This window comes from Sciurus carolinensis, chromosome 6 (genome assembly GCF_902686445.1).
Source record: "Sciurus carolinensis chromosome 6, mSciCar1.2, whole genome shotgun sequence".
Classification (NCBI taxonomy): Eukaryota; Metazoa; Chordata; class Mammalia; order Rodentia; family Sciuridae; genus Sciurus; species Sciurus carolinensis.
The window spans coordinates 129,448,083-129,461,392 of NC_062218.1; the positions used below are offsets into that span (position 1 = coordinate 129,448,083).

General features: G+C 39.1%; 1 protein-coding gene across 6 annotated transcripts in view; it reads right to left on the bottom strand.

Annotated features, from left to right (window-relative positions):
• Window positions 1-9,750, bottom strand: part of Ddx46 (DEAD-box helicase 46) — an 83,675-nt gene extending 73,925 nt beyond the window's left edge. For 3 of the 6 annotated variants that reach the window (XM_047555912.1, XM_047555910.1, XM_047555909.1), the window contains exons 1-4: window positions 8,375-8,409; window positions 6,709-6,732; window positions 5,629-5,817; window positions 3,364-3,507 (exon numbers count right to left, since the gene is read on the bottom strand). In XM_047555912.1, coding sequence (XP_047411868.1) covers window positions 3,364-3,507; window positions 5,629-5,817; window positions 6,709-6,732; window positions 8,375-8,394 — 377 coding nt within the window. In that variant the 5' untranslated portion in view covers window positions 8,395-8,409. Of the gene's footprint in view, window positions 1-3,363; window positions 3,508-5,628; window positions 5,818-6,708; window positions 6,733-8,374; window positions 8,410-9,570 lie in introns of those variants that run through there. The other 3 variants (XM_047555911.1, XM_047555914.1, XM_047555913.1) reach the window with 3 other exon arrangements.
• Between the last annotated feature and the right edge of the window lie 3,560 nt (window positions 9,751-13,310).

Here is a 13,310-nt window from a genome sequence, read left to right on the forward strand (position 1 = left end):
CAACCTTGTTCTTCAAGGATATTTATGTTCCTTTATATTTCTAATTTTATGAAGAGATCATAAAATGCCCTTTCTATTCACTTCTGCTAAGAAACTTTAAAACATGACTATATGCTAAATTAATGAAACATTTTTCCTTAATCTATTTAACACATGACTTTTCTCCTTAAGTCTTACTAACACAGAATATTACATTGATTGATTTTCTAAAATTAAACCATGCTTCCATTATTGAAATTACCTAATTTATTCATGATATGTTACCTTTTATGTAGACTGTTGGATCTGACATGCTAATCTTTATGTTTATATTAAATGGAGCCTAGAATTTTCTTTTCTCATATTGCCCTTGTTAGGGTTGTATCTATGTTATTCTCAATGCATAAGATCTCTGATCATCTGAATGAAGTAAAAACTAATCTGAAATCCAAAATCTGAAAAGCTCCAATATCCAAAACTTTCAAGTACCCATGACACTACAAGTGGAAAATTCCACACCTGACTTCATATGACAACTTGTACTCAAAATGCAGATGAAATGAGCTGGAGCTGGAGCTCAGTGGCAGAACACTTTGCCCAGCACGTGTGAAGCTCTAGGTTCAATCCTCAGCACTACATAAAATAAAATAAAGGCATGCTGTCCATCTACAACTACAAAAACAATTTTTTTAAATACAGATACACTACGAATAATGTATAAAATTACATTTGGGCTATGTGCATAAAACATGAAACACAAATAAACTTTATGCTTGGACTTGGGTCTCATCCCCAAGACATCTCATCATGAATATATAAATAAACCAAAATACAAAAAAAATCAAAACTCTAAACACTTCTGGTCCCAAACATTTTGAAGGAGTCAACCTGGCCATTTAAAAAAACAAAAAACAAAAAAACAAAAACAAAACAAACCTCCTATAAATCAATTTTTATTTTTACTTATTTTTTTTTTGAGGTGCTGGGAACTGAATTCAGGGCTTCATACATGCTAGACAAACTGAGCTAGATCCTCAGCCCCCATAAATCAATTTTTAAAATGAAATATACGTCAGAAAAGAGAAAATCCAAGTGGCCAATAAATATATGAGAAGTCCCCAATCTCAATTGTAATCAGGGAAATGCAAATTAAAACAATGAAAATGCCAGGCATGCCTTGCATGCCTACAGTCCTAGCACCTAGAAGACTGGGGCAAGAAGATCACTTAAGCCCAAGAAATCAAGATCAGACTGGGCAACACTGTGAGAACGTTTCTTTTTTTTTTTATTATTATAGGTGGAAAAAATACCTTTATTTATTTATTTATTTTTATTTGGTGCCGAGCATCAAACCCACTGCCTCGCATGTGCCAGGCAAGCACTCTACCACTGAGCCACAACCCCAGCCCATGAGAACATATCTTAAAAAACAAAAACAAACAACAATAAAACCCACAATGATATTGTTATTACACATATAACCAACACGCAAAAATTTAAAGGACTAACAATTTTGAACATTGGAAAAGGTATGAAGCAACAGAATTCTCAGACCCTGATGGTGGGAGTATAATTAGTACAAACTCTTTGGAAAGCAATTTGGAATTATCTACTAAAAACAAAGCTATACCTGTGATGGAGCAATTTCAATTCTAGATACATAACCTAGGTAAACTGGTACATGTGTTCTGTAGGATATATATACAAAAATGTTCACAATAGCCCAAAGCTAAAACAATCCAAACATCCATCTCAATAGAAAGGACAAAATGAGGTTTATTTATACCTCAGAGTACTATTCAGCAATGAAAATTAACTAACGCCAGAAGCAACAAAAATGAATCTTAAACAATATTAAGCAAAGACATAAAGTACAGGACTCCATTCATGTAAAGTTAAGAAACAGGAATTCAAACTATTTTTCCAGATGACACAGGTAGGAAATTACTAGCATAAAAATCAATAGTGGGGCTGGGATTGTGGCTCAGTGGTAGAACACTTGCCTAGCATGTGTGAGGCACTGGGTTCAATTCTCAGCACCACATAAATAAATAAAGGCATTGAATCCATCTACAATTAAAAATATTTTAAAAAATCAATAGTGATTTATCTAGGGATGTAGATAGCTGAATTAAAAAAGGAAAAGAAAAGGTTGCTGGGATACTGACAATATTATCTTTTTCCTTTCTTTACTTTTCTTTTTTCTTTTTTTTTTTTTGGTACTTGGGATTTGATTTCACTCAGGGGCACTTTACCACTGAGCTACAACCTCCAACCTTTTATATTAGTTTTAATTTGAGACAAGAGTCTCAATAAAGTACTAAGCCTGGTCTTGAAATTGCAATCCTCCTGTCTCAACCTCTCAAATCATTGGGATTACAGGCATGTACCACCAAACCTTGCTACCATTATTTTATCTTTTCCTTGTTGGTGGATCTGTATGTGTTTGCTTTATAAATTATTTAACAAGATGTATGTTAATATTTCATTCCCTTTTCTGATTATTCTTAATTTTTTAAAAATTCCAATAGTATAACACTAACAGTGAAATAAAAGTAAATTTTAAAATAAGCAACATAGAAAAAATGCCAATAACTACGTAAAGAATATACAGAAAACAAACTTATAAGCCCATATAGTAACTATCCTACAGAAAACAAACTTATAAGCCCATATAGTAACTATCCTATGACTCAGTGAAGAAACAATAGGTAAAGAACAAACCATTGAGCCTGGTGCAGAAATCCCAGTGGCATGGGAGGCTGAGGCAGGAGGATCATGAGTTCAAAACCAGTCTCAGCAAAAGTGAGGCACTAAGCAACTCAACAAAATAGGCTTGGAGATGTGGCTCAGTGGTTGAGCTCAATCCCCAGTACCCCAAAAACAAAAAAGAACTATTGAATAAAGAAATATAGTAAATGTATTATGTCTAACAAACAAATTACATCTCAAACTTAATGTTACTGGCACCTCCAGAAAATATATACATTTAATTTATACAAGCAAAGTTTACCCTTCCTAAATATCACTTCAGCAATGTATACCAAAAATTCAAAGTTATTGGTCAACAAATGTCAGAAATATCACCTAAGAAAATAATTTCAAAGGAAGATTCGTAATGCCCAGAAAGATGTCTACAAAACATATTTCTGACCATTAATGGTATGTATTAAATAAGGGTAAACTGCATTAATTATTAAAACTGATAGAATCTAGTATTTTCCAATTAAATTATGAACATCATAACCTACTAGGTTAAAATTCTGCCAACAGTTCATAGTAGGAGCCAAATTCAATAATTGTCCATAAGAATAAATTTAAAAGGAGGAGAAGAAAAAAGAGTCACAGGGAAGAGAGCCGGTTTCCCAACCTACACGACATTACCTATTCTCAGCTTTCTTGCTTTTATTGCCAGGACTCGAAGATCGGGATCGCCGGCCCCGGCTTCTACTCCTTGAACGTCTCCTGTCTCGGCTGCGAGATCTTCTTCGCTCTCGGCTTCTGTCTCTTTCTCTACTTCTGGAACGCCTGAAAGGGAGACAATTTTCATTTATTCTACAACCAAAGGGAGTTATTATTTCAGATCATGATTCTGTGCCATTTGAAAAGGACTGCTACTTGTGTGCTGCTTGTAAGTGCACACGGGGAGGTGTGGTACTCCACCACCAAGCTATATCCCCAGTCCTTTTTCTTTTTCTTTTCTTATTTTGAGACTGGATCCTGCTAAGTTGTTCTGATCGGCCTCAGTTATATGATCCTCTCCTGCCTCAGCCTCCCAAGTTGCTGGGATTATAGGTATACACCAGAGCACTCTGCTGAACAAAGCTTCTTAATTATCACCATTGTTGCCTGGCACAGTATCACATGTCTGTGAACCAGGAGACTTGGGAGGCTGAGACAGGAGGATCACCAAGTTCAAGGCCAGCCTCAACAACTTAGCAAGATCCTGTTCACAAAAAAAATGTTTAAGGGGGGATGGGGGGACTCAATAGTAATAGCATCCCTGGGTTAAATACCCGGTATCAAAAATAAATAAATAAATTTACAATTATTAAAGGCAGAGGCCTCAATTAATGATCAAAACAACTAAAAAAGAAACAAGTAGGAGATCCAAGATGGTGGACTAGAGGGAGGCTGCGTTCCTTGTCACTCCGTAACTCAGATTTCAAGCAGAGGATATCTGTTTCTCAGTGGGGCAGTTTTTGCTGCTTATCAGTCCCCTGCTGTTTACCCCATTTGTCCACTGCGATTATCTGCAGTCTGCCAGCACATCGACTACTTTTTGAGTGCAGACTGCTCACTGACTGGCACCTATCATTCACCATTTGCCTGCCTCTTGCCTGCCCATCGCCTGCCTTTCACCTACCCATCACCCAAAAAACAAGTCAAGTCAAGTCTAGCAAATACTCAATGAAAATATTACGGTATTACTTTTATATTGGCTGCGGGTTATAGCTCAGAGGTAGAGCACTTGCCTATAGTGTGCAAGGCTTTGGTTTGATCCCTAGCACCAAACAAACAAAAAAAAAAAAGTGGAAGGATGGGCAGAACAGGATGAGACTATGAAAAGATCGCTGATCTGAAAATTAGGAGGCAAGAATTTCACTGGTACTGCTAGTAACCAGTTACAATAACAATGGTCAGATCTCCAACTCTCTGGGTCACAGTTTCCTCATCTATAAAATAGGAAGACTTAACTAGATATTTTCAAAATACTTCTTGATTTAAAATTTTGTGATTCTGCTTTCACGCTAAAAAGTCAAAGACCAAATGTTAAATGATCAATTTTACTTAAGTGATTGTGTGAAATTGTTCGAGGGACCACATAACATGAAGCTAAATAGTTAGCATTAGCCACATTGTTATAGGTGAATACTTTCCCTGAGTACTAGATAATACTATTGCATCCTCTCCTTCCAATGTCTGAAAAATACTGTCAAATTCTTTCTGTGATCTGTTCACAGTACCAGTTCACAGCTCTGTAATCTGTTCATGGTACAACTTTGTCTTCCTTTCCTTTTTTTCTTTTTTGTCATTGTACGGCAGATTGAACCCAGAGCCTCATGTTTCCATTTCTTATTTTCATGAGAAAACATATCAGAAGAAACATTTTTAGTGTAGAGAATATTATTTTTTAATGACTATTTTTCATCTCCAGAAAGGTCCGCTTCTCAACTAGTGCCAGTAGTTATACAAACAAAATGTAAAATAAAAATTAGACTGCTCTTCAATGTAAATCTTAAGACAGTTTAATAAAGTAGTTTAAAACAGCAAGGAGGCTTGAAGAAAGTTCTATGCTGTCTCCTTCTCCTGTCTCCTTCAGTTGCTGCTCTGAACCCAAGTAGTCAGCTCCTTTGGGGCAGAGTAAGAATAGAGCCTCTGCTTTTTTTTTTTAAACTTCATTTTTTACCTATTTCAGTAGGTTTCAGGGGTTCTCTCTGGATTATAGGAAATACTAAGTTTCCAAACTTAAAATAATGTTAGAGAGAATCTTGGTAGGCAAATCCTTCTGACTATAACCAAACACGGATAAAGCTGTGAGTTCACAAACGGGTCTGTAAATTGCAGTCCAAAACATGCTTTTTGAAAAGATTGATTTAGTTCAGAAGGCCTACTTTATATGTGGTCTTGCAAAGATTAATGTCTTACCTTAGACGCTTCCTGTCCCTTGACCGAGATCTTCTTTTATCTCTGCTCCGAGACCTCTCTCTCCTTCGGTCTCTATCTCTGCTTCTAGATCTTCTGTCATCTCCACGTTTACTTCTTTTATCTGAGGGTGAGCGACTTCTAGATCTACTTCCAGAACGTCCCCGTGATGCTGATCGTTTCCGATAATGGCTATGAAGGTATGGAATCAAAAATTAAGCTAAGGAAACACAGTTTGCATTCTACTGTTTTATTAGTTTTTTCCAATAAAATCTCATGAGGCAAATTAAAAACAGAAAGGTCTTTTTATAAACTTTTTTAAAATGAAGAAGCTAGGAGGCTGGGGCTATAGCGCAGTGGCAGAGAACTTGCCTAGCATGTGTGGGGCACTGGGTTTGATCCTCAGCACCCCATAAAAATAAACATAAAATAAAGGTATGCTGTCCATTTACAATTACAAAATTAAAAAAAAAAAGTCAGGCATAATGAATATGTAATCAAGTAATTATATAATAAAAATTAGATTGTTCTTCAGTTAAATCTAAAACAGTTTATTAAAGCAGTTTAAAACAGGAGGAGGGCTTGGAGATAGCTCTGCCCTGACTCCTCCTGTGTATTCAGTGGCTGCTCTGAACCCAATGGTCAGTTCTCTTGGGGAAGAATCAAAATAGAACCAAAATGAATAGAATATATTCATGGCTTTGGTCAGAATGGCAAGTAGAGATACTAAGAATGGTTGAAATGTGGAAAAACAAAAAATAAAAATCTGGCTCTGATTGGACAAAACAATGAATTAGATGTCAAGTGTGATGGTTTGGTGGCATACTCCTGTAATCTCAGCAACTCTGCAGGATCACAAGTTCAAGGCCAGCCTCAGCAACTTAGTGAGACCCTGTCTCAAAAAAATGATAAAATAAAATAAAAAGGACTGGGGAAATAGCTCAGTGGTAAACCACCTCCTGGGTTCAATACCCAGTTCCAAAAAAAGGAAAGAATTAACTCTTTTGTTACAGCACATATAGAGGTGGAAAACTGTCTTGAAAGGGAAGCAAGGACAACAAACAAAATAGACCAAGCTCCTACCTTCGAGTCCCAGGCAGCTTCGTTCTGGTAAAGGAGATGCCCGACAAGTAAAGAAACAAATATGCAATATATCAAGAAATGCAACAGAGAAAAACAGATCAGAGCAAAGGAAAAAGAGAATGGACACTGGGAAGCTTGCTACTTTACTCCAGGTGACTAGAGAAGGTCTCACTAATAAAGTGACATTTATGATAGAGGCTTGAAGGAAATAAAGGTAGGAACCATGTAGATACATATGGGAGAAGTTTTCTAGGCAAAAGGGGCAAGTGCATTGAGAAGTTTGGCACAATCAAGGAACAGCAAGGAAGCCAGCTGAGGCCAAAGTTGAATCAGCTAGACAGTGCCAGAAGAGGAGGTCAAATAAATAACAAGATTGTCAATTATGGAGACCCCTATATGACATTATAAAGGACTTATTTTGAGGAAGATGAAAGCTATTAGGTTGGGCATGGTGACCAGTGCCCGGAGTCCCATCTACTAGAGGTTGAGGAGATAGGATCACTTGAGCTCACAAGTTCAAGACCAGTCTGAATAACACAGCAAGATCCCATCTCAAAAAATAAATAAAAATAAGTAAGACTGGGGATATAGCTCAGTGGTACAATGCTTGCCCAACATGCATGAGGTCCTGGGTTCAATCCCCAGCACCAAAAAGAAAAATAAAGTTGCTATATACTAACATGAAAAGAACGAAGAAATACATTTAGGAGGAAGGCAAGAAATCAGAATATTAGATATCCAAGTGGAGATATACAATACATAGGTAAAATATGAGTCTGGAATTGAAGAGGTTTGGTCTGAAAAATATACTGGAGAGCCATCAATGTACGAAGGCTACTCAAAGCTATAAACTTGGATAAGACAATTAGGGAATGATTGCACCTGATTATCTGTTGTTACCTTTCCCTCCCAAACTATTTATCATCCCAACTTCAAGTCGCTAGGCTCAAAACATCAGTTATCTCCAATATTTTTCTTTTTCTCATTCTACACAATCAATAAAACACCAAGCATTACCAGTTTCACCTCTGTAATTCCTTTCACATTCTATCACCTCTTCAGAGTTTTCACTGTCACTAATCCATATCAGATCTAAGTAGTCAGCAAATTTTTTAAATTTTGGCACTGGGAATTGAACCCAGGGGCACTTAACCAATGAGTCACATCCCCAGTCTTTTTTATTTTTATTTTCAGAAAGTGTCTCAATAAGTTGCATAGGGCCTTGCTAAGTTGCTGAGGCTGGCCTGGACTTTGTGATCCTCCTGGCTCAGCATTCAGTCACTGGAATTATAGGTGTGAGCCACTGTGACCAGTCAGAATTTTTCTTTAAAAGACTCCTGGTCTTCCTACTTCTAGGATCATCTTCCTAAAGTAGAATTCCGACCCTATTACATACTTCTTATTCAAAAGCTCACAAATTCTTATCTTCAAAATTAAGTCGATAATCGATTCACTTTCTGAGTCTTTTCAAGACCTACCTCCTACTTCTCAATCTTTCATGAAATCCATATATGTAGGAAAACTGGATTCTTTAGGTATTTCTCTAACACCTTGCTCTTTCCCATATTAGCCTTTTCATTATCTCCTGAACAAATTTAATACACAAGCCCTAGGAGACAAGGTAAGGCAGAAGACTAAGAGGCTAGAATGAGGCCTTGAAGCCTACCTTCGAAGTTTGAATTTCATCTTGGAAGCAAAAGGAGCTACTGTAAACAAGTCAGAGAGATGACACTGATTATATTTTTATTTCACAAGTGTCCCTCTGGCTGCAGTATGAGGGATCTAATGATTAGAAAAGTCAGGTCAAAGAATGATAATTCAAGGAGCAATCGATCTGAAGCAGGGGCAAGGAGTCTGGGCAATAACGGATTAAGGGCCACAAGTCAGGGAGATCAGGAATGGGGAAAGGATGCAGAATCTAACTAGATGTAGGCAACAAAAGAGAAGAATGAGAGAAATAGCACTTCTAGATTTCTGGTCTGAATAGACAGATGAATGGCAATGCCTTTAGGGAAATTTAAAAGTCTTCACAGGAAATTTTCCGTAGCTAAGGAAATATTCCTTATTTGGATGATTGTTACACGATTCATATTTTTGCTAAATTTCATCAAGCTCTACTCACACTTTGTCCATTTCCCTGAACGTTAGTTATGCCACGATAAAACACTAAGCATTAAAAACAAATTAAAACCCTCACTGTCCCTAAATATATAGTATCTTTCACTTACTGCTAAAAACATATCAAATAATTATCTTTAAGATAAAAAAAGTTAAGGTCCTGAACCAGTTATCAACAATCTTAAGAGATATCGCAGTTTCAAGAAGATAGAAAGCAGATGACAAAGAAATAAGAAACCCATTTGCGTAGCAAAAATGCATGCAACAAATACTGCAGCCCAGTAAGCGCTAGTCATGTACAGTGCTGAAGGTGCGGTAAAAATGCCCACAGTCCTTTCAACCGACTTGGGAAAAGACAACCAGCGCACAAAGAACTAAAATACAGAGTGAAAGAAGCCGAGAAATGTTGCAAATGCGAAGCGACAAAAAATTCAACTGGGTTCACTACTGTCTGAGGAGACCGGGGTAAAAAGTCGCCTGATGTGGTACCCCGTCCCAGGCGTCTTGGAGGGCTGCTCCCGCTCCAGGGGCTCAAAACGGCTGATGGCAGTGCAGGGTAAGAATGTGCCCATCACGGACCCAAGCACAGCCATTCCCTCAGCCGAAGTCTCCAGCACGTCCAGTGGCCGGGGAGCAAAGTGGCCGCACGTGTAGCCACCCCAGGCCTGGCCCCGCCACCACCTCGACTCCCGCCTCTTCTTCCTACCCCAAAAAGCCGCTCGCCCGTTCGGCGCACTAACTCACCGCGACTCCCTGCCCATTCTGCCGACTGCAGGAAAGCCGCGTCTTTTAGGACGACCCGCAAGCGAAAGGAACAAAGGAAAAAGACCCGCTACCCTCGGCGCGCCAGGCGAAGACTAGCACTAAGAACTGGTAGCAGAGACAGCAGAGGCAGCCATCCCAACGCAGCCAACGACAACAGGACGTGCTGGCGCCTACCGCAGAAGGGAGGAAACTGCCGGCCGGAAGCAGCTGTCTTTCCACAGCGCCGCCTCTCGGCTGGAGGGCGCGCAGCGCCGACCAAGCCGGAAGGACATGCCCTTGCCAGGTTTGCGCAACACAAGAGAGTCTGGATGGTGCGTTGGAGGGCAGCGCTTCAGCCTCGCGGGCCTTAGGAGTGACTTTGCTGCAGAGGCCACCGACGCCTCCTGGACAGTCTGCTGTCCCAGAGGGTGTATTCATGTCCACCTAATCTATCTTAAATAATGCTACAGCCTTCTGCATTCACGCTTTTTATTCCTTTATACTCATTTATGTGTATGTGTTGTCGTGTGCCAGGCATGTGCTAGATCCTACAGTCTCATGGGGGTCGGGGATACATATGACTGAAAACAAAGAGGATGTAATACCGTAAGGAGGGTGCATACTAGAAAGGAAGAGCTCCCTAAGGGAGTGACCTTTCAGCTTGCAGGCGAGATTTGAACACCTACTGGGAGTTAACCTGGTGAAGAAGACACGAGCTAAAAATATATTAGCAAAAGACGGTAACAGTTCTTGCCCCGCATGATGGTGCATGCCTGTAATCCCAGCGACTGGGAAGGCTGAGGCAGGAGGGTCGCAAGTTCAAGAAAAACCTTTGAAATTTAGAGTAGATCCTCAACAATTTAGGGAGACCCTGTCTCAAAATAAAAATACCTGTAGGGGATAGAAAGGGAATGTAACCCAATGGTAAAGCGTCCTTGGGTTCAATCGCCAGTAAAAAAAAAAAAAAAAAAAAAAAAAAAAAAAAAAAAATGCATATCTCAACATTGTCTGCCCTGGGAATGGTTAGGGCAAATCAAATATAAATATGCCTGGGTTCCACTGATGATCTGACTTACTTGGTCTGGATCTTGTGCACAAGGGATTTCATTTTTCTTTTTTTAACTGGAGATTGAACCCAGGGGCACTTTAATACTGAACTACAGCCACAGCCCTTTCAATGTTTTATTTTGAGATAGAGTCTCACTAAGCTATTTAGGACCTTGTTAAGTTGCTGAAACTGGCCTTGAACTTGGGATCCTATTGCCTAAGCCTCCTGAGTGGCTGGGTTTGCAGGCATGTGCCACACCCAGCAACATTGGGAATTTTTAAGCTTCCCAGGAGACCCTGAAGCAGCCAAGATTGGAAATTAATAATCTGGTGGAACACATGCCCAAGTTTTTGCAGAAAGCTGTCATGAAGTTGGGGAAGAATCTCTCATTTTTACCTTGCATGTGACTGTGCTGTTTTACTTTCTTACACCTAAGTAGAAAAGTACTATATCCTTATCATGGCAATTGTGTGGATGTATGTACATTTGTTAAAATTCATTGAACTCTACACTTTTTAATTTTTGTGGTATTAGTGACTGAAACCAGGGCCTCATGCATGTTAAGCCCTCTACCACTGAGCTACATCCACTGCCTACTTCACTTTGACACAGGATCTAAGTAGATTGCCCAGGCAGATCTCAAATTTGTGATCCTCCTGCTTCAGCATCCTGAGTAGCTGGGATTATGCCTAGTCACTATGCCTAGCAAACTACACAATTTGAATTGGTATTTTATTCTATTTAAAATTTAACCTCAAATAAAAAGATTTTTTTTTTCAAAAAAAAAGTGAAATCAAAGACTAAGATTCCAAGCTGCATTCCTGCTCTCACCCCTATGGCTGTTGCCTACCTGTGTGAGCAGTGAGCTGCATTGAAGAGGGATTGGAAGATGGAGAGTGGAGACTTTGGCACCATGCCAAGGGTAAGGAAAGACAACTAATATGACCAGAGGAACACCAAGGAAGGACAGGCACCAGAGCCACATAAATTGCTAGGATGTAGGCTGTAAGCAAGGAGTATGGATTTCAGTCTAAGAGAAATAGAAAAACAGGCCATCTAGAGTCCTATAGTCCCAGTTGCTCTGCTGCTCTAGAGGCTTAGGTGCCAGCCTGGACAAAGTAGCAGGAACTAGAAGGAAGGAAGGGAGGGAGGGAGGGAAGGAGGGAAGAGGGAGAGAGGGAGGAAGGGAAAAAAAAAAAGAAATAGAAAACCACTAGAGGCTTAAACAATCGTGACAAGAAATAGATTCCAGATATATTCTAGAGGCAGCTCTCAAAACAAACTGATCGACTGGCTGTAAGCTGTGAGGGAAAGGGAAGAAGATAGATGACTCCCAGGTTTTGAAGAGCAATAGTTGATTGTGGTAAATGTATGGAGATGAGAAAGGCTTGGGAGCAGCATTTTGTGGGGAAGGAAAGAAATGAGCAGTTGTTTTGCTTGTGAGATGTTTGAGATGCCTACTAGACTTCCAGGAACAAATGGCTATATAAGGTGTTATATGAATCTGCAGTGCAAGGGAGAAATAGAAGTGGGAGAGAATTGGGCTACTAGCGTTTTATAATACAGCCATGAACTGGGTGAGGTCACATGGAAGGGAATGGAAGTAACAAAATTCAAATATTGCTTAGTCACAGAATTAATGTTAATAGCTGGAACAGATTTTTAAGTCACATACTCAAATTTCATGATTTTAAGAAAACAGACACTCAAGAAACACATTTAGTCCTAGCTCACTCATCTTGCTGGAACTAGAATCTAGGCATCTGACAACTTAGACCTGAGCTCATTTCAAGAAACTTTAACTCCCCTCTGAGAGAACCCATTAACAAGGCAATCTCACTGCCATAAATAATTCACGTCCACAATAAAATGATGGTTAAATTCACATTACTTCTCTGTCCTGAAGGACGCTGCTTTTATCTATTATCACAGGTGAATACATCACTTAGAGCAAACAGCCCTGGGCTTCCAAAGCAGATTTTGATTCTGACCCAGTTCTGAGAAACTTATAATCATCTTACTGTTTTTAATACCAATGGGTGATACACAGTTAAACAGACTAAAAAACCACTGGGTAACATGGTTGAAGGATGTCCTCTTTAAATGACCATCTGTGTCAGTCATTTTAACTCATATGCATGTCAATTCTGAAATTTCTAAAAAGGTTTTAAATTATTCTGAACATTAAGAGATTTCCATTTCCATCTGATATTATTCAACATAATCAGGAGGATGTCAATCAGTTGTAGAGAAAAAGTGGCAACAATAGGTATCTTAGAGATCTTCTTGAAATAAAAATTTGGTAATGAAACACAGTCTTGTTTAGTTGCCGAGAGTCTTGCTAAGATGCTTAGGCTGGCCTCAAACTTGCAATCCTCCTGCCTCAACCTACGCAGTCACTGGGATTACAAGCATGCATCACCATGCCTGCCCCCCCCCTTTTATTTAAGGAAATAAAAGTGGTAAACATGCAATTCAAGACCACTAGTGTCTCCCCAGGGATTAAGGGGGGTAAGTGACAACTCTAAGGATGCTCTGTATCTCTCTCTAGATTCTAGATTCTTTAAGAAATCAAGAAACATGTGTGCTTGTAATCTTAATCCCAAATCAAAGGAACAGACTTAAATTATAATACTTATTCTCCATTACTCTGGTTTAAAATAAAATTACAAAAAATAAGACTTAGTGAGCA